Below are 20,479 nucleotides of genomic sequence, written 5' to 3'. Positions count from 1 at the left end.
TAGTTTGCTAATAATGAAATTAAAGGGGAAACTGTAACGTGCACTCGGCCTCATATTCAATCACAGTAGCAGGGAAGGAAAACCTTTATTTTTTTTTTCTCTTTTGACATATTTGAACTTCACGGGAGTTATTTACTCGGGCAAAAAAGTAGTTTTTCTCTTTTTTTTTTTTTTAAATAATGGAAAACTTTGTTGTGAAAACCAGGAACCAGATCATCGTTCACTTTACAGAAGCATCTTCGAGGACCTACACTCGCGTCTCGTCCTCTTTCCCTCGGCGTGGCTGGTCGTCCAGTCAGAAACACGTAAAAACGGCATTTACAATATTCATATATACAAATATATAATGTATACAAACTCGCTCAGACACAAAAAACAAATCAACTGCGACAGAAGTGCTTTATACTCTAGAATCGGGTGGAGGGGGTGGAGGGTGGAGGGTGGAAGCAGCTCATTAAACTGTTGCTCGTCAATCCTGTTTGCAGCTTCATGACTCATTAAAGGATGTTTTTTTTTTCTCCACTCGATAAGAATCTTATCCAGCTTTTGGTAGCGGAGCGTGTCTCCGTTAATAATAGTGACAAGACTGTAGATGTCAGACTTTTTTTTTTTTTTTTACTCTTTCAAGTTGCTCATGTTGGCATAATAAAAAAAAAGTACCAAATTGGCCTTTAAATGGTGCATTGGTGGTTTTTTGTGTGGTTTTTTTCCCAGCTTTCTGACACAAGAGGAACCACGGGGACCGAAGCAGCAAGCGATCCGACCCCGGCACACACTCGCCGACGTTCAGGACGAGCTCGTCTGCAATTGACTTCACAGTGCAATGGCAGTTTTTGTTAAGACAAATGTATATAAAAATGCATCCAACTGTGCCATGTCCACGTCACCGATTCTGGGGGTACAATTTCACGAGGAATCTGCAAACGGGACCGTTATTCAATTTCATCCCCCCCCCCCCCCCCCGACAATCCTGCATGACTGATCCACTAACTCTTTGGCCTGTTCAGAGAAAGAAAGAACTTCCACGGCAGCCGCTACGTTATCTCCTACCCCTCCATGTCTCCCCCCGTTTTAACCCCGCTTACTATTTCCCGGCCTCCCGCTCTCCGTTTAGGGAATAAACCAGTAGAGAAATGTAAAAAAAAAAAAACCAACAGAATTAGTCACTTCCCAGAATATTCCTCCACCCACCTCTCTCCTGTCGCGTTCAGCAGCAAAAAAAAAAAAAAAAAAGAAAACAAATTATTCTTTACACAGCTCACCCTGACAACGTAATACTGTCAATGAACACCAACAGTGAGACCCTTAAACTTTGCTATGCGTATATATCTACAGGTGTGTGCAGAGAAGGGAGGGGCTGATGGGACTTATCTACGCTTTTGCGCAGTGCTTCTTTCCAGTGAGCGTTTCTTGCATAAACAAAATGAATGAGTTGGGGGGAGGTGGGGGGGTCCTAAAGCGATCTGATTTTTCTGAGGGAGGTGAAAAACCCGTCCTTTCTCGTTTCGGGGTCAAACACGAGGCTCCGCCCTCCCTCCCCAAGTCGGGTGACGTAACGTGAAGTCGCAAGTTTGCGTGGTTTGTTTTCCGCTCCTCCCTCCCGGCCGTCGAGCCGCCCGTCGGCCGGTCCGTCTCTCCGTCACGTCACACGCTCAGCAGCCAGAAGAAGAAGAAGATGGCCACGAACAGGAAGAGGGAGTCTTGCCAGTTGTTATTGCCGTTGTTGAGGTTACCGTTGCCTTGGTGATCGCCTGCGTACTGGTCTAATGGCAGGGAAGAGGGATGACAGAGGTGGTTACTGGGGCGGGCGGGCGGGGGGGGAATGCTACTTCCTTTTATGCAATATAAAAGACTAAAATACAACTTTTAAAAATGAATGAACAGAATATCAAATACATATTGAGGGTGTTAAAACTCGATGTTGACCTCTTCAGAACAGGGTTGTCAAGCGCGTTGCCGTGGGCTACTCGGGCGATGCCAATTTCAGAGGTGACACGACCGCTCACACGTCAACACGAATGGCAAACTTTGAGTGAAACATTCGCACCGACACCAGGACTTCGTGAGCTCGCGTCGTAAATGCACAGAAACCTGAGCGGGGTTGGAGGGGTCGGGGGGGAATGGAGAACGGCCGGGGAAACGAACACGTGGAACCGTGTTTGAGTTTAAATCCAGCTGACCGCGAACATCTGCTCACTTTACATCGGCCGTTTGGGGGAAAATAAAAGACGCACTAAAGGCGGTTCTGTCGTTAAATTGTGCCAATAAAGCACTTTCAGTCTGAGAACGGTATTCACCCATTCAGTTTAAATGTGGTCTACATGAAAGGACACCCGCCCTCAGACACGGTCTTGGAAACAGCCCGTTTGATGAATCCGCTTCATTTTTAAAATGAATAAAATCCATACAGAACTCTTGTCTCCGTGGCAACTGTGAAAACAAGTTGGCCCGTGATGGATTTTTTTTATTTATTAAAACGCTGCAGGGTTGCGTTTGGATTCCCGCTCCTAAAATGACAGCACACGTTTTACCCGTTCTGTGAAAGGGGTCGTTGGCGTTGAAGACTGTGGTGAAGAAGCCGAAGGGGAAAGCGCCGATGCCGAAAGACATGTGGAAGCCGGTGTCCCCGAAACCCTGGAACATCTGGAGCAGAGACGGAGAGGCGTCGGTGACGGTTTTGAAAACAAAATAAATTAAAAAAAAAAAAAAAAAAAAAAACTTCCCAAGGGCGACAGGCCGCGAGTAGGAAACCCGACTCACCCCGCCTCGACTCTCCGGCTCCGTTCTCTGTCCCGGAGGCCGCGGCGGAGTTTTCAACCTGAGCGACGACAGAAAGAGGTGATCATGAGGCGGCCGCGAAGCCGACACGGCCCCGCGGAGGACCGTGGGGGTCGGGGGGGGGGGCGTACCTGGGGTCGTCCTGGCTGGAGCTCCCTCTGCCGTACAGCGGGATGACTTTCTCTCTGCTGATGCCCGCCTTGCACACGGGACACTGCTGCCGGCTGGGCCGCGTCTCCAGCCACTGGGAAAGCACGTCAAACACGGTCGGTAACACGGGGGTCGGAGAAACGCGCTTCGTATCAAATCATAGCAAAGCCGCTCTCTGCGTGTACTAAAAAATAATAATAATAATAATAATAATAATAATAAAAACAAAAAAACTGTTTGTAATTATAACTTTTAATTTCTAGTCGAACCTCCCGCGCGCTGAGAAAATGTAAAGCTCTGCGCTGGTTCGGTTGGTGACGGGCGGAGAGAGCTGCGGTAAACAAAAGCAGGAAGTACGTCAGCATCTTGAAGCTGCGTTAAGTCGACTGACTGGTGCGGTTACACGGCAACCTTAAGGTGAAACATTAAAAATAAACAACAACAACAACAAAAAAAAAAAACAGTATTGAGAACACCTGCGAGGGTGTGAGGAGAGATACTCACTTGATGAAGACAGGGCCAGCTGTAGAGACGAGAGAGAAACAACAACAACAACAACAAAAAAAAGATTAACTTGCATCCTTTCTATCAAAATGTCTGCCGTTTGCTTCCATAAAAGCGACGCCAACATCCCGGGCGTCAGCGTGTTCGTACACATATTTATCAGATCAGCTTGTTTGCGCAATCAAACGGGTTGATTTTTCTTTTCTTTTTTTTTTTCTCCCCCCTTCGTCACCTGCGGATCTCCCTCCCAGCCAGCGACACCTGTTCCTAACGAGGCGGCCGATTAAACTTGTCCCCGCTCCCCGTCGTCAGTATTAATTGGGCTCCATCTGTCGTCCAACGGTTAGCGCGTTGGCCGGCCCGGGACGTCCCGCCGCCGCATCATCGCGGGGGCTGCGGGACGAAACGCTCGGGAGGCTCTCTCAGCAGACGGGACGGCGATGCGGCGGCGACTATTTCTACAAATTACAACCAGAGCTCCTTCAATTCGGTTTGGAGAAATTCTCGATACCGTCGACGACGATGATTTGACGGTCAAATCTCACCAGTGACGTCATAACCGATCGTATGGTGTGTGTGTGTGTGTGACATTGTTCTTAATTGTTCTTCTTCAGTAAAACTGCATTTTGTTTTCCATGCAACTTTAAAATAAACGCGTTAGTTTAGAACGAGCGTTTCCCTCTACTTTGTGCACTTTTAGAGGCAAGTGAGGGAGAACCGGAAATCTCTGCTCTCTTCTCGCATGTTTGTTAACGAGGCTGATCTCGAGCGCACTCCTAATGAACCAATAAATAATTAACTACCAGCAACGATAAACCAAACAGAGAACATTTCTGATTAAAAACAAAACCAAAACCAAAACACGAGTCAAGAGGACCGGCTGAGGCCGACAGCAAAGGGAGGAAGCACCAGCAGGATTAGCTCAGGCCACGACGAGTGGTTATGTTTCATAAACAACCTGCCAATTATTTTCTTCATCGGTCGGTTGGAAAATAAAGTAAATGGCTGGGTTTTTTTTGTTTTTATTTTCCGCAGCTCAAAGAGGCATCTTAAAGTGTTTTTGTTTTGTGTGACTGACTCCCAAAAAATAAATAAAAAAAAAATCAAATATATTCATTTTTCAAATTAATTAAATGTAGAAAACGATCAAATCTTCACATTCCGGAAGCGGCAACCACCACCGCATCTGCTGATGGGAGTAAAAGCTGCTGCAGCGGCATTACGAATGAAAACCAAACAAATCTACAGGAAAAACTAAAAAGGTATATTTAAAAAAAATAAATAATAATAAAAAAATAATAATAATATATATATATAGCAGCAATGTCCCTTTAAAAAAAAAAAAAAAAAAAAAATCCCGTGTTGGGAAGGAGCGCAGCAGCGCTGAGCGTCAGACGAACAGGCGACGGCACCAAAAACAGATTCCTGAACAACACTGAAACTATTTTTTTTTTCCTGTTGCGCAACACCCTTTCCGTTTGTCGGCCTCGGCGTTCTCCCCACCGAGATCCCCGCGGTGAAATACAACCTGGTTTTCAAGGCCCCGGAAATGAACGCCACCCGCCCGAGACGACCCCGCAGCCGCCCGCAAAACATTCAGAGGGATCGTGCGCCGAAAACGGTCCCGACGCGCCGCCCCGGCCGTTCCCGGTCCCGACGGGCGTCAGTCATCCCGGGACGCGTGGAGGGGAAGCAGTCGCGTCGCGGTACGTCGGGCGGGAGTCCGGCCTCGGTTGGCGTTTGAACGACGCCCGTATTTACGCGACGTGGTTTCCAAACCCGGGGGGTCGGGGCTCCTCCGGGAAGTCACAAGCTACGCGTGAAGGGCCGGGAGGAGATCCTCAGGTTGTGAATGAAAGAGGGAGGGAGGGTAAAGATGCCAGGTGCTCATTAACCTCAAAAGTGTTACGGCGACATTCAAATGTCTCCTTCATACAAACCCTCCCTCTGAACGGCTTCCTCAAACGACGAAAAATCGGAGCGCGCGCGTCAGTGACGCATCTTACAAAATGCGGTCTGCTCACGGGGAACCTGCTAAAGAAAGAAAAAAAATCGATACGATCCTTGAAACTCAAACTTGAAATCTCTCCCGAGGCCGAGATTTAAAAAAAAAAAAAAAAAAAAAAAGAACTTAAAACTCTTTTCATTTCCTAAATAAACCATTTTAAAACGCGACCGCGCTCGCGGAGCTGTTGAAATTTGAAAAGAAAGTCGCGGCAGGTGAGAGGACGTCCGGCGCCTCCGCTCCTTGCTGGTGGTTTTCATCACCGCTGTTTCCCCGCGGGGGCTTCAGAGAGGAGGGAGGAGGAGGAGGGAGGACGCGGGCAACGCGCCAACCGGATTACATCAGCGCACAACACGGGAGCCTCGACGCCGTGGACGTGCAGCAACTGGAAGGTCGGTTCGACAGAAAAGCAGCCGGATCAGATAGGAAATAGATCCTCGTTTTGACGGCACGCCTGCGCTCATTTCATTAGAAATGAGGTTTTTACCAAGAAGGGGGGGGAAAAAAAGGTATAAAATAATATAATATAAATGAACCGATCTCTCGTGGTATTATTTAGTATACAGTTTATACTTTAACATTTGATTTTTTTTTTTTTTTTTAATCAAAAAAGGACTAAAACCAAACATTATGTCCGTAGGGTGAAAACTGTGAGCAAGCACGTAGTGATTCAACAAGTATGTTCCCCTGCAGAACGGCAATGAAACTTTCTTTGGATGCGCTTTTTTTTTTTGGGGTATCGGTATCTTAAAATGGTTTCCATTGTTTGAACGGTGAGGCTCGAATTGTGTTTACAAATGATGTGTAATCGGGAGCGAAATTTCTTCCTCCTTTTTAATTTAAGGGAGTCGGCTCCAGAGCTGGACTGCTGCCCCCTGCTGGTTCACGACGACAACAACAACAACAACAAAGACGACGTATTTGGTCTTTTTTTTTTTTTTTTTTTTGCTGCTCATTCTTACAAATAACAAACGGCCAAAACTAGACGAATAAGTTTCCCCCGATAAATGACTTCGACGTTGCGGATTCGCGTTTCGGCGACGTGATTAATCGAGTAGCTGCTGCAGCTCCGAACGTCTCCGACGCGACACTCGCACGACCGGTGTTTCTTCATCTTTCCTTGCAACACTGCTGGATGTTTAGTCCAAAAAAAATAAATAAAGAAGCAACGTTAACGTCCTTCTTGTGGACGAGACACAAACTGTTAAAACAGGTTGATGCCTGATGTTTGGAAAGAGAGTTATGTTTGAGGTGCCCTGCTGTAAATGGGAGTCAGCTGGAGCTTGAAGTGTTTATCTTTAAATGTTGTTCAGTAAAGCCCATAAAAAAGGAAAAAAAAAAAAAAGGTCGCTTTCATGCTTCGATTTTTCATCCTTACTAGAAAAGGGAGATGCTGATTTGCAGGCCGGATGTATCACACACACACACACACACACACACACACACACACACACACCTGGCCAGTGAAGAAGGAGATAACATCTGCAATCCCCAAACACAAATCCGCCCACGTCTCCGTTGTCAAAACACCCACACAGGCCCCGCCGTGACCCCGGACTGACCCGGCGGCCTGCAACCACTCCGGTGTGGAAGACACTCCGATAGGACTTTTTACTACTAATTATGAAGCCCTCAGGACCGATCTCAACCCGGCGTCCCCCTTCTTCCATCCGTCCACACTTCGCAACCCACGAATGAGACACTTTCAACTGCAGCCGAACATTTCACAGCTTCATTTTTTTTTTTTTTTTTTTTTTTACAATGATGTAAAAAACAGGAGAAAAGCAGGAGGTTTTTGGGATCTAACAGGCGGGTATCTCATAGTGTTTTGTGTTGTTGTTGTTGTTGTTGTTGTTTTTTTTATGTCCATTTCAGCTGGCCTTGACAGCAGCTGCTTGAACACGAAGCTGCCAATGATCAGCGGGCAGTTTTAACAGGAGTCAACGAGTCACGGAGGGTTTGAAGGGAGCAAGGGTGCGTGACCTCTGACCCACATCAAAAAAACATGTGACACGATCAGCAGGAGTCACTTAATTCCTCAACCGATCACGTGTGCGTTATGCAAATACGGCGATCCGGACCCGCCGGCACTGGCGCTTGACGCAGCGGGGGAAATAGGGTGCACGTTGAGGGCTGAAGTTCAGCCGTGTGTCACACACACACACAAAAAAAACACACACACAACACTCCGCGATATGCGTGAAGCCATTTCAAATAAACGGGGCGTGGACCTCCGCCGTCAAACGGAACACAAACTGACAAGCGAAAAGGAGACGCGAGGCCGCACAACAGCCAGACTCCGCTCCGGTCCGGAGGGCTGCGCGCACACACACACACACACACAGAGACAAAAACAAGCCCCTCCACTAACACCAAACCCACAACCCCTTTCCTCCCCGCCTCGTCTCGTACCAGAACAAGTGGCCGCACATACTGATGACAGCGTCCCTGGCAGTGTCCAAACAAATGTTGCACTCGAAGGTGGCCCGGTCCCGCTCCCGTTCACTGTCCCCGCCGCCGCCGCCGCCTCCGCCGCCGCCCGGCCCGTCGCGGTCGTTGCTGTTCTCCCCTGCCGGGAATCCTCCTCTGCTGGCCGGCCCGCCGTCACTCGAGGACCGGGGATCCGCGGCCGCCATAATGTTTTATTCTTCAAGTAGAGGAAGGTAAACGCACCAAAGCCAACCCAACCCGCACGGGCCTGACCCGGGCCAACGTCAGCTGTGAGTCGGAGAAGTAACGGCTGCAGCCACCGACCGAGCCGACGACGCTGAGTGAGCACTTCCGTTTCCGGGGAAAAACAAGGAGGCGGAGGAGGGGCCAATATAAGCACCACCCCCAAATAATAATAATAATAATGATAATAATAATAATAATAATAATGATGATGATGGGGTAAAGAATAATCATAATTTTTTTCTCAAGAAAACATTGAAGAAAAAAAATGAGATGCAAGTTCTCTGCAAGCAAAACATTAAACAAACAAACAAATAAAAATGTATAATTCTGACGTCAGATTATTTTGTATTATTTGTCCAGTTATGGGTCTACCTTGTGTCTATTTTATTCTTACATTATTCCGTTTATTATTTTTGTATTTAATTCTGTTAGTTTACTTTATTTGCACACATAATTTAACAAAAAAGCACCAAAAAAACAACAACACATTTATCACAACCAGAAAGGATTGTGCTTGTTTGTACCTGATTGTGATTAGAAAACCCAAAAGGATTTATGACAAGATATCCCTGTAACAGAGAAAAACAATGAAAACAATAACACCTGCAATCTCAGTTTAAATATATACATCAACACAATAGAACAGAGATATGTATAAATAGAAAATAAACACAACAAATGAAATGAATTAAAATACCTCAATACAGTTTATGCAAAACTTTAGTATACTCAATGAACATGATATGTAAGATTTATGAGATATATATTTAAAGAAAATGTATAAAGTAAATAATATAGATCATGTGCTGGAACGCGTCATACATGTAATAAAATACAGACTTTAATCATAGCCTAACACAAAATTTTGAATATTAACCAAGAATAATACAGGAAAAGAATGAAGGTAAACATACATTGACATGAAAAAAGATGTACTTTTTAGAACAAATTATTGACAACTACACGTTTTACGTGTTTGTCGAAATAAGCTGTTAAACTTAAAGTGTTTTTTTTTAAATAAAACAAAACTGGACAACTTAAGCGGAACTTTCGTCGTAAGTTGTGTTTCCGCCCGGAGTCATGACAAGAACGCACCGCAGGCGTGTCGCGTATACTGTCAGTGTCCATGCTGGATTTTGTTATTGATCATTTTTAAATTTTACACGAGAGACATCCACAAAACAACCGGAAGTATTTAAAAAAAAAAATAAAAAAAAATTGTACATGTTAACGCGCGTCTCTAACGGGTAGTTTGTGTTTTCGGAGGAGGATTTGTAACTTTCTAAAAAAAAAAAAAAACAACCTGTGCAGTGACTTCATCCATCGACCGCCATGAAGATCAAGCGACAGAAACAAGCCAAGAAAACCATAAGCTTCTACAAATACAACTTCAACTTCAGGCAGCCGTTTCAGATCCTCTTCGACGGGACTTTTTGTCAGGCGGCGTTGAAGAACAAGATTCAGATCAAAGAGCAAATGCCCAAATACCTGATGGGGGAAGTGCAGCTGTGCACCACGCAGTGAGTACCAGTCACCTCGCTGTTCTTTCTTACGTCTTCACATCCCATTATTTACGTCCCGAGCCGATGTCTGTTGTTGGTCCTTTAGCTGCGCGCTGAAAGAACTGGAGACACTTGGAAATCAACTGTACGGAGCCAAAATCATCCTGCAGAAGTTTCAGGTCAGGAACTGCCCACACTTCAAGAGCCCCGTGCCCGCTTCAGAGTGCCTGCTGTCCATGCTGGGGGACACGAACCCGCACCACTACTTTGTTGCCACACAGGTAAACACCGAGGTGACATCCTACAAGCACGCACAGACTGTGTTCTTTTATTTCTGCGCAAGTGACGGGTGTGAATATTCAGAAATATAATTCAAAATTAGAGGAAATGTTCTGGTTATTGATTAGACATTCACGGTAACCCGTATGTGATACGGTCTCATCGAATGCAACATTGCTGCAGCAAATCCTCCCTTCGTGTCAGTTCATCTCTGTTGATGTGGTTTAAGAAAGGTGTTGATTCAGTAGTGAAGTACGTGGGCGGTGGCATGAAGTGGATGCACTGAGGGAGCAGTTTAAAAATGACTTCGCCCACCCTCTTACGAAGGCGCCTCCGGTGTTTGTCCGCTTGGTCTCCCCAGGACCGCACATTGACCGCAGGCCTGAAGAAGATCCCCGGCGTTCCTCTGCTCTACATCGTCCTCAACACCATGGTGCTGGACAAGCCCAGCCCGGAGTCCCTCCAGCACGTCCAGGCCGTCCAGCTGGGGGAGCTGGTCAGCCCGGCCCAGCAGCAGAGCATCCGCAGCCTGAAGGATGAGCAGGGCATCGGCCAGAAGGACGGAGAGAGGCGGGGGAAGAAGAGGAAGAGGAAACGGAGCAACCCCAACCCTCTCAGCTGCCTGAAGAAGAAGAAGAAAGGAGTGCCGACGCCTCCGCTGAAGAAGACGGAGCAGGGGGGGGAGAAGAAGAGGAGCAGACACAAGAAACAAAGGACGGAGGGGGGAGACAAGACGGCGGCTGCTGCCGTTACAAACACATAATGGGACCGGAAGACAGAGACTTCAGCCTTTCGTTTCGTAAATAAATGTTATTTGAAAATATCAGAGATGCTCATGGATAATATAATCCCAACCTGAAATGGTTATCACACAAAATCCCATTTTAAAATACTGGTCATTGCAGTTGTTTTATTTTGAAAAGCTTTGGACTTACGGATGAACTGATCAGAGACCAGCAACACTTTAACGATTTGTCTTTAATACAAAATAAAAAAAAGCAGGTTTACAGGCACATAGTTTAACGTAGAAGATGCACATTACATGATATAGAGTTTGTATGGAAGTGGATATGTAAGACTGCATTCAGCTGTTTTTACAGAAGGACAAAGAAGTGTCGACACAGTGACTCGTCGGTCCTCCTGTTGACACGGTACACTGTGTGGTTGTTGTTGTTGTTTTTTTTAACGTCGGTTAAATTCATCCTGTACTGTTATTTATCTTGTTCGATGAGTGACAGTTCAAACAAATGATCCTGTTATCAAGTCATTCTTTAGATTAATATTTAAACAATTCATTCTCTTCAGCTGTTGTACAATATATAACAACAATAAATGAATACTGTCGGATGTGACGCTGTCGGCCCAGTTGTATCTAAATGATTATCGACACAGAAAAAAGGACAGACCTCAAGTCATTTCACAAATAAAAGAGCAACACGGCAATAAAAATGGTTTCAGGAGAAATTACACTCGGATTAATTATTTCAGGATAGCATGCAAGTATGGCAGACTACTCATGTTTTTACCTTCTGTAGACGGAAGTTTTATTTTATAAACTGTCCCAACTCCATAGAACAAAGTCATCCCATACAGGTTGTTCTTTAATTGCAGTTCTGTGCAAAAAAAAAGTCACTTTACTTAACGTTTTCACACTAACAAGCAGAATAAGTGTGTTCTTGGATGTCAATCAAACTTAACTAATATTAATAATAATAAACCTAAAGAAACCCAAACATGTTTGTTTCACAAATGTAATTTTTGTTTTGTTTTTCCAGATGTTACTGGAGCTGTTTCTGAAGTAATTCTACACTTGCATTGTGGGAAAAAAAACGCATGCTCCATATAGTTCAGTTTTGTTTTTTTTTGTTTTTAAATCCCACTTAGTGTGTGGCATCGATTTGAGACACAATTGACTCTTGTGAAGCATAAACAGTCGACGATGCGTGCAAAGCATTTGCAAAAACAACAACTTGGAAGTTTGTAAAGTTTAAAGTGCTACACTACAGTTGTTTAATTTATTAACTGCTGGTTGAGTCTGCGACGCACCGCTGTGGTGACTGTTTAAATGTTCTCGAGCGGAGACTCCCATGTTCCTGGTGGCTAATGTGAGTGAACGTGAAGAGAACCTCTTCCTGCAGCGGGACAGAGGGACCGATACGCTTGATTGAGTAACCACTGCGAAAACATACCGTCGTCTCCCACTGGAAAACTTTAAAACAGACTCCTTCACTTTGGTGCCTCGCCAGTGCAACACAACAGTGAGAGAGCAGCTCCTAAAAATGAGGCGCAGATGCACCCCAGTCCTTTTTTTTTTTTTTTTTACTACCCAACTTACTCCATGCTAACCTGGATGTGAAGTTAGTAAATAATAAGATACCATACCAAAAAAAAAATTATAAATAATAAAAAGCTGGATTGTTTGCAGCTGAACTCTTACTCACTATGTGAAATTGTTCAAGGAAGAAATCTAATATTCCCACTAAGTTGTTCAGACTTACTTCCTCCCACCACTGCATCACATTAAAATTCATCAGGACACAAAAATAAAACTCCACATCATAAATAAAAAGACAGAAGTCAGTAATCTCGAATAAATAAATTAGACTTGTTTTGAATTATGAGGCAGCTGCTATTGACCAAATGAGCGGCTTTTTCTCTTCAGACTGCAGAGCGGAGTGTTTCTTAGATGATGTGGAAGCGAGGCCCCGGCGTCGCTACGATGTCGCTGTAAGGCTCCTCCTGGACGAGCTCCACCGCCTGCTGCTTCTTCAGGACCAGGAAGCTGTAGAACTTGGCGGCCGCCTGCTTCCTGTTATTGTTCCTGCACAGATCCAGCAGGCTGACCGACTGCGCACCTGTTTTGGCCATCACCCTCTGAGGAGAGGTGAGAGGGAGGGAGGAAGGGAGGGAGGGGTCAGCGAGGGGAGAACTCATCTGCTACAACACCTTCGTACAATACCAGGTAGAGAGAGATTCAAGTATATGTAGAACCACAAATGTCACTGCCCAGATAGGTAGACCTGTAATAGCTTGTTGTTGTTGTTGTTTTTTTAAATATATTAATCAAAGGACTGTTTGAGTAATTTTAAATCTGCACTTCTATTTTGTATTAAGCTTTTCCAAGGTTTGTCTTTTATGTTTGTTCGGTTGTTTGTCTGTGTGGTGGTTTTCCTCGGTTTGTGTAAAGTTTACACACTATTTAATTGTCTTATATTAATAGTATCCAGTTCAAATTCCAAAACCAGATGTGTTTTTGATACTTTACACATTTTGCAAAAAGATCCCTTACTTTCAATTCACAAAATAAAAGGACAATTTCTTTTTATTGCTATCTTAGTACAAACAGATGGATATCTTCCAAAATAAAACACCTGAACATTTAGTGCCGACGTCAGTCATGACTCAACAATGTCCAAGGTGTTGCACTGTGTGGATTTATCCTATAACCTGTAATTTTTTTTGATTCTCATATATTGTAGCAACAAGAGATCATCCTGTTCTTCTGTGTGAACATATATGTACCTGCAGGCCATGAAGCATCTGCTGGGTTCTTTTGTTCCACCTCCTCTCCTCCTGGTCCTGGTCTCCCTGCAGCTCCTCCTCCTGACACAAAAAAAAACACAGTTAGAGACATTGACAAAGGCTTCTGTGAAATCCGCTGTTAATTTACCACAAAAAAAAAAAAAAAAATAGATGAATAAGGGGATGTGGATCTCTATCTCACCTCTTCATCAGAATCGTCATCGTTCTTCTTCTTGTCCTTGTCGGCGAGCAGGTCCAACTCAATGAGCTGGCTGATGTTGGTGGTGGTTTCCTCTGGGGGCAAATCCACGCTGGAAGCCTCGAGCTGCTGGGACGCGGTCGATGCTCTGGACCCCTGCTGCTGCTGCTGCTGCTGCTGATCATCCTGCTGCTGCTGGTCCAGGGCTCCCATCTACAGTGAAGAGGACACAGTGCAGTGACAGAGACTGGAGTTGGTAGTGACAACAGAGAGAGAGAGAGAGAGAGAGAGAGAGCAGGTGAGGGCTGTGCTCACAGGCAGGGCGGGCTCTGTGTCCTTGCGTTTCAGGCCTCTCTGGGAGGAAGGAGGCGGCATGGCCGACTCGTCCAGCGTCGTTCTGCTCCCCTCCACGGCTGAAGTCTGCAGCACGCTGGCCTCTTCCATGATCGTCTGGTCTGGAAGACAAATGGACACGCACGATAATAATAAAAAAAAAACGGACAAAATGTGTTATGTGTGCACAAGAATACTGCATCCTTAAATTCAGCATCACTGAGAATATACTCTATGTAGATTTCCACTCTCAACTTTTTTGGGGCAATTTTCCAACTGAATGGAGACTCAATTACTCGAGATCAGTTTGTAACTTTCCTTTAAAAATACCTACAAATGGTGTGGACAACCACACACGAACACGGGTGGGAAAAACATGTGCTCAATAATTCAAATAATCACCACTTTTGCAAACTATACACACGTCACTATCTCACAGACACTTTACAAACTTTCACGCCGTGCCATGAACAACCCAAATTCAAGCACTACCACAGAACAGAAAAATAGAAACATCTGTACATGATGTTCCACAAATGAAATCGAGAATAAAAGTACACGGAAAAGCACCCATGATGTCTCTCTGCTGGTGGCCGGCCGTTTCCTCTCTTGGCACCTCCGGGTTCTCCAGATCCTTGAGGAACTCATCCAGACTGTCGGCCTCTCCGCCTTTCCTCCTCTTCCTCAGCTCATCTGGTACCAGAGGTGTCAGACATCTTGTAAACATCTGGAGAGAAAACAGGAAGAAAAAAACCAGGAAGTGTGAGAAGAAGATGTGTCTACAAGGTGTTAACACAACACTACCGAGGCTCCATCACCTTCAGCAGCCGGGCGTTCCACAGAGGCTGAGCTGGGAGGGAGAAAAGCTTCTCGACTCCTCCGGTCTCCTTCCACATCATCAGTTTCTTGGTAGGAGGAGCCAGATCCAGCGTGGTGACGATGTCGGAGTAGTCAGAAAGCTGTGCACGGATAGTTTTACTGTCCAGCTCCTTCACGCTGTCGACAATCAGCTTCCTCTTCCGCTTCGCCTTGGTCTCCTTCACTGCACAGGAGGAGGATATTTAGTACAAAGCACATGTACAGACATTCATTTTAAATTCTGTAACTCTACACCTCAGTCTTTAGTAGAAGCTGAATTATCATTCTTTGTTTGTTGTTTATCTATGCTGTTCTTTTCTCGTTCTGCTCTCCCCTTACTCTAAACAGTCGAAGCAGATGGCCGCCCACCTCTGAGCCGGGTTCTGTTTGAGGTTCTTCTTCCTGTTAAAAAGTAGTTTTTCCTTGCAGTTCTCACTCATGTAAGAATTGTTAAATATTAGGGTTCCTCTCTATTCTCTGTTCTGTTGTAAGGACCTTACCATCTAAAGTGCTTTGACCCTTGTTTTGATTTGGCACTATATAAATAAAATGAAATGGTCTGGCTGAAAACAAAGGCTGATTTGATCTGGTGTACAGTACTCTAAAATATTTTTATAGCCTTCTCAAAACCCCCCAAAAATACCAAATTCACAGAATAATTTGCAATAATGTGTGATTTGTTTATCTGCTATTTGTCTTTCATTTTATTTTCCACCGGGTCCCTGCACATCATCAATGAGGAATTTATTTTTCACAGAATGTTTGAGACTTAATATTGTGCGGGAAAAGCCAGTAAAAATAAACCTGTGTGAACAATGTTTAGACTGACGGTGGAGCACAAATATGGAAATGGAAAAGGAAAAAAACAAATCAGAAAAAGCGCAAATCAGATTTATTACCTGTGATGTCGATGGGCTCCAGGGCGAAGGTTTCTTCCTCATTGTGAACCAGAGCCGTTTGTTCTGTCTGGTCAGCCATGGCTGGGAGGGGCCCTGTTGGGCCTGAGTCTGGACTTTCTGGGGCTCCCGCTAACGCCACACAGACACATCAGGTTGGAAATGCACTTCATGATATAGAGGCAAAAGCATTGTGTTTCCAACTGTGCGTAACACAAGCTAGTGCAGCTCGACACCGAAAGATCTGGAAAATATTCGGGGTTTGGAGCCGAGAAGTCTGTGGAACTGACCTGAGAGAGCGTCAAAGTCATCGTCATCGTCTCCGTGGTCCTGAGGCATCATCACGCTCCCTGTGATGGCAGGAGGGTCGTCGAAGATGCCGTCTCCGTCCTCGTTGCTCAGCAACTTGTCCACTGCACAGAAACACAACGTCATCAAGTTTGATCTGAGGAAACAGTAACACTTGCAGAAGTTGTGAAACAATTTCAAAACATACAACCCTAAAATTTCACTAATTGCGCTGGATCTTACCCAGCATTCCTCCCTCGTTGCTCTCCATGGGGTTGTCTCCGAAGTCGTCCTTGTACTGGTCGTCGTACTCCAGATGGTTGGACTTGTCGGCCATCTCGTTGGCTACGCCCTCGGCCTCCAGCAGCAGGTTGGAAGCTGATGCTCCCATGATGTCCACCTCGAACGCACTCTCCTCTCGCATCATCTCCCGGTCGTCCATCCCGAAGTCAGCTGCACCACAGAACAGAGTGTCTTTACAGTGGACGGTGCGGAAAGGTAGGGAAGTGGAGCACATTGCACTGTTGGCTAAACAAGTGTTTAAAACTGCTTGTGGCTGGTGAAGATTTGTCCTCCCTTCCCTCAAAAAAAAGCTAATCTCGCAAAGTATTTACCCTGAAATGTGCCTGCGTAGCGTCTCAGTTCTCACTGTGTTGAACTGTGGTCTTACATGGCCGCTCCCAGGTGGCAGAACAATGAATAAAATCCAAAACAAAGACAGTTGCCTACCGAAATCATTGTCCTGCAGCAGGTTGAGGTTGCCCACCTCCTCTCTCATGGTGATCTCCTCCACTCTGCTCTGGTTCAAGTTGAACTGCTGAGCCACGTCAATGTCACTGCACACAAAACACACTGTGCTGTCATTAAAAAATTTATTTTATTTAGTATTTACAATCAGCAGAATTTTTTTTTTTTTTTAAGGATTATTTAATGCCTTCCAGCATTTACTCTGTACATTTTTCTACTGCTTGCAATCTAAAAAAAAAAAAAAAAGTTATAATAATGCCCAGGGAAGTGCATACTAAGAAATAAAGGTGGTGTTTGTTTTGATCGCTGTGGTCTACCCAGTTTTTTTTTCCGTTCCGTGAAGTATGTTTCTGCCCAGTGTTCTCTCCGAAATGCGGCAGACAAACAGAGGACTCACTCTAAGTCTGGCAGCGGCTGGTCAAAGTCGTGGAACTCCTCCGGGAGAGTGATGGCGTTGTAGGCCGCTTCTCTGTTCTCCTCAGGAAGATCCACCACACCTGAAACAACACAACAGAGAAGAAGGGTTTCAGGATGTGACGTGCACTGTGAAAGTGAGCCTTACCTTTGAGTTACATGCTGTTCCCCACCTGGCCTAAACGCCATCTTGATCTTGATGAAGGCCTCGTTACAGTCTGCCAGCAGGTACTTGGCCTTCCTGTGGTAGATCCTCACCACTCCCAGCAGCAGGTGGCCTGAGGTCCGTAATGCCATTTTCACCTGGAGAAAAAAATAATGACAGAAAACACATCAGCGATGATACAATAAAATGAATCTGCAGTGTTTTACATAAACTCTGGGAGTCCATTCTCCCAGCTGTCACCGCCTTTATGTCGTGAAATGTAAACCACCCTCTTTCACAATTGATCATCTGTTACGTGATATGAGTGTTATATGAACTGAATGATTATTTACCACTACAAACATTAAAACCAGTAACAAAGAGCCAAACAATTTCAAAGAGTGCCCATTTAAGTCTGACCAGCTCGCACAAAACTCAAATATAACACTTAAAGTGATGTAAAACTTAAAAGCAATGTTTTGCTCTTGTTTTACTCAATAAATGTTGATTTCCTAAATGGTAAAAACCAGTTTTCTCTCAAGGAATAATATACTATCATTCTGATGTAGATGATATAAAGGACAATAGCAGTCTTGACACACTTAAAAAATAATGATTAATTAATGAATGATTAAAGGGCTTCAGATTCAAAAGATGAATCTGATAGCAAACGTTTTCTCCGGTTTTGAGCACTGATCATCAAAAATCTTGAAATTAAAGAATGTAGATCAACACATTGAATCTGACAAACCAACCATAACACACAGTAATCTCCTTTTAAGTCATTGTGAGGGAGCCGTGAAAGTAAACAGCCTGAGCAATGACCTTGGGTGAGATGATGCTCTCTACGCTGCTCTCCAGGTTGCACTCGAAGACGTGGGCCTTGGTCAGCTTCTTGTCCCAGTGGGCCGCCAGCCAGATCTTAGCCAGCGGCCCACGTTTGCTGAGGACAAAGTGGGCGTAAAACATCGTCTCAGCGCCGTCTTACCACGAGGGAAAGGGGAAGGGGGAGGGAGGGGGGGAGCCGTCAGGCCTGGAGAGAGGAAACGACACAGAGAAAAAGACTATGACTGAAATCAAAACTCTGGAGAGGTAAACGAAGCACAACAGCTGGAGGGATGCAGTTGCTGTGCTGATTGATCTTCTGCAAGCAGACTCTGACAGTAATGCATTGCGAGGTGCAAACTCTTTGAGACTATTTTAAACCGTTGGGAACAACCACCGTCGGATGCAGACGGCAGACGCGGATCATCCACTCTGCTTGTGCATCGCCTGTGCAGCTGGATCGGCTTCGGACATCAGCTAATTGTGGAGGAAAATATCAACATAAAATAATCCAAATATCTGGCATCCCTGGCAGCAGCGTAACTCATCCGCCTTGGGCACTTAAAATCCGGCATCCTATTTGTTATTGTTGTGTTACGGCGCTTGCTAATTCCAATTTAAATGCACATCCCGTGGTCTGATCATGATGTATAAATTGGCTGCTGCGCCTGGATTTGCTTGTCAATAATAATAATAGTAATAATAATAATAACAATATACCTGTAAGGACTGTATATTAGACAGTTATCACAGCAAAAACATAAAGACTCAGTGACGTTATACACAGAAAACATGTGCTTTGTTATGGAAAAAGCAGGCAGGCTCCTGTAACCGTTAATGCCGTTTTAAATCTATAGCTGTTATGAATGAGCTGATGCTCCTGTGATATCCTGCTTACAGGTGATGATGCAGATGAGCTCGTAGCGCCAGTTAGCAGCTGTCATAGCGCGTTATTTCTGACACACACACACACACACACACACACACACACACACACACACACACACAGGTGCGACTTGATATTTTCTCATTTCATTCATATGAATGAACACAAACGACCCACCGGTTAGCCGCCTCGGGCCGTTCCCGTTTTGCCGGCCGTGGTGTCGATGCTGCCGGTGCCTGTTCCTCTGCCACCCCCTCCTTTCTCCTCTCCTCTTCCCCTAAAACAAACAAGATGGCGTCGCCCCTCCCGTGCAGGAGCACCGTCCCGGAGACCGGACGCCCTCAGCAGGATGCGGGGTGGTGCTGATGCGGGAGGAGGGATGCTGAGCTGCGCACCTGTTGCGCACTCATCTATCTGCGTACAGTATTGGCATCCTTTAAAGTGAAGAAAAAAAAAACAAACTCATTTAGCAACTGTTAGGCTACAAGCGACTTAGTGGAGTAAAAATATAAAGTAACATGGAAATATTACAAGTAGGCATACCAAAAGACTATTTCGGATTTAAGATAAACAATATCGCAAATTATGAGCAACAGAGGTTTAAAGAATCAAAAGTAGCCTCAAGGTAGGCTACTAATTATGCAGAGTGGCCCATGAAGTCAAATACTTTGCTGGACTAACCAGAACTGAGCTGTTATTCACTGTGTGTCCGCTGGGTGGCGCTGTATCACATCCGGGGCTTCAGGTAAACAGGTAGGGAGGTCAGGTATTCGACCCCGGAAGAACAAAGGATTGTTGGTCGTACTGTAAATTCGGTGTGGATTTATGGAGGCTGGATATTTATGCGCTGTGAAAACAAACAAACAAACAACAACAACAACAACAACAACAACAACAAAAAGCGTAGGATTGTCATTCTGCAACAGCCTGCAGATTCTTCACTCAAGATATTGTCCAGCAGCTGGTAAACCAGTGTGGCTCTGCTGGTAAACCTGGTGATGACGTCAAACAGAAGCGAGGCGCGTCAGCCAGGTAAATCCTCAGTCAGACATGTCAACAGCTTGAAATGTGATTTCATATCTATATGTGGATTATATTGAATGAAAGAAGACATGGCTTTTACCTATTTAATAGCCTACCTCATCACTAATACACTTAAATAAATTTCCTTTAAACTCATTCATAACTGGAAGCCTGCAGAATGTAATTTTTTTTTTTTACTTACTTCATTTGGATGAATATCAGTAGAAGTCTTCTTTTAAAAGTACTACGGAGGTGACTCTGCAAGGTGCTGAAGGTTCCACCAGGGGGCGGTAGTTGAAAGATAGCACATGTTGTGATCCCTTCAACACACAGTATCATGCATGTTGTTTGAAAGCAGCTCTTCATTGGAGAGAAAAAAAAAACCTGATTGTGGTGTATAAAAGTCCAACATAAAAGACTTAATAATCTCAAAAAAAAATTTTAAGAAA

At 44.9% G+C, this 20,479-nt stretch overlaps 3 protein-coding genes across 5 annotated transcripts; 1 reads left to right on the top strand and 2 right to left on the bottom strand.

Annotated features, from left to right (window-relative positions):
• Positions 1 to 1,574: 1,574 nt before the first annotated feature.
• On the bottom strand, positions 1,575 to 8,168 carry rnf5 (ring finger protein 5). Of its 2 annotated transcripts, XM_069692369.1 has the most exons (6): positions 7,850 to 8,168; positions 3,433 to 3,451; positions 2,910 to 3,022; positions 2,761 to 2,818; positions 2,532 to 2,643; positions 1,575 to 1,763 (listed from the first exon to the last, which is right to left on the bottom strand). In XM_069692369.1, the coding sequence occupies exons 1-6, from the start codon at positions 8,071 to 8,073 to the stop codon at positions 1,645 to 1,647; spliced, it is 645 nt and encodes a 214-aa protein (XP_069548470.1). In that variant the 5' UTR covers positions 8,074 to 8,168; the 3' UTR covers positions 1,575 to 1,644. The 2 variants fall into 2 exon arrangements, with proteins under 2 accessions (XP_069548470.1, XP_069548479.1); XM_069692378.1 differs by lacking the exon at positions 2,532 to 2,643.
• A 1,169-nt stretch (positions 8,169 to 9,337) lies between these two features.
• utp23 (UTP23 small subunit processome component) lies at positions 9,338 to 11,241 on the top strand. Its single transcript, XM_069692222.1, has 3 exons — positions 9,338 to 9,633; positions 9,722 to 9,896; positions 10,256 to 11,241. The coding sequence occupies exons 1-3, from the start codon at positions 9,446 to 9,448 to the stop codon at positions 10,655 to 10,657; spliced, it is 765 nt and encodes a 254-aa protein (XP_069548323.1). The 5' UTR covers positions 9,338 to 9,445; the 3' UTR covers positions 10,658 to 11,241.
• rad21b (RAD21 cohesin complex component b) lies at positions 10,853 to 19,761 on the bottom strand. Of its 2 annotated transcripts, none has more exons than XM_069692199.1 (15): positions 19,689 to 19,761; positions 19,185 to 19,441; positions 18,122 to 18,329; positions 17,325 to 17,454; positions 17,135 to 17,234; positions 16,720 to 16,826; positions 16,234 to 16,443; positions 15,993 to 16,115; positions 15,706 to 15,834; positions 14,767 to 14,990; positions 14,507 to 14,675; positions 13,931 to 14,070; positions 13,619 to 13,828; positions 13,417 to 13,497; positions 10,853 to 12,768 (listed from the first exon to the last, which is right to left on the bottom strand). In XM_069692199.1, the coding sequence occupies exons 3-15, from the start codon at positions 18,263 to 18,265 to the stop codon at positions 12,577 to 12,579; spliced, it is 1,959 nt and encodes a 652-aa protein (XP_069548300.1). In that variant the 5' UTR covers positions 18,266 to 18,329; positions 19,185 to 19,441; positions 19,689 to 19,761; the 3' UTR covers positions 10,853 to 12,576. The 2 variants fall into 2 exon arrangements, with proteins under 2 accessions (XP_069548300.1, XP_069548310.1); XM_069692209.1 differs by having other exon boundaries at positions 14,519 to 14,675; positions 19,689 to 19,759.
• Between the last annotated feature and the right edge of the window lie 718 nt (positions 19,762 to 20,479).

Source organism: Brachyistius frenatus, unplaced genomic scaffold, assembly GCF_029030835.1.
Source record: "Brachyistius frenatus isolate BFR_SWC_R1_liver_20210118 unplaced genomic scaffold, ASM2903083v1 Contig_2, whole genome shotgun sequence".
Taxonomy (NCBI): Eukaryota; Metazoa; Chordata; class Actinopteri; family Embiotocidae; genus Brachyistius; species Brachyistius frenatus.
This window is presented reverse-complemented; position numbering and strand designations above follow the sequence as displayed.

Coding starts and splice junctions, on each gene's coding strand:
- rnf5 (XM_069692369.1), bottom strand. CDS start 8,073: ATGGCGGCCGCGGATCCCCGGTCCTCGAGTGACGGCGGGCCGGCCAGC. Junction 2,644..2,760: donor AGCCGGAGAGTCGAGGCGGG/GTGAGTCGGGTT, acceptor TCTCTGCTCCAG/ATGTTCCAGGGTTTCGGGGA. Junction 1,764..2,531: donor CGACCCCTTTCACAGAACGG/GTAAAACGTGTG, acceptor CCCTGCCATTAG/ACCAGTACGCAGGCGATCAC.
- utp23 (XM_069692222.1), top strand. CDS start 9,446: ATGAAGATCAAGCGACAGAAACAAGCCAAGAAAACCATAAGCTTCTAC. Junction 9,634..9,721: donor GTGCAGCTGTGCACCACGCA/GTGAGTACCAGT, acceptor TTGGTCCTTTAG/CTGCGCGCTGAAAGAACTGG. Junction 9,897..10,255: donor ACTACTTTGTTGCCACACAG/GTAAACACCGAG, acceptor TGGTCTCCCCAG/GACCGCACATTGACCGCAGG.
- rad21b (XM_069692199.1), bottom strand. CDS start 18,265: ATGTTTTACGCCCACTTTGTCCTCAGCAAACGTGGGCCGCTGGCTAAG. Junction 16,827..17,134: donor CAGCCGCTGCCAGACTTAGA/GTGAGTCCTCTG, acceptor TTTTGTGTGCAG/TGACATTGACGTGGCTCAGC. Junction 14,991..15,705: donor GGAGCCCATCGACATCACAG/GTAATAAATCTG, acceptor CCTCCTGTGCAG/TGAAGGAGACCAAGGCGAAG.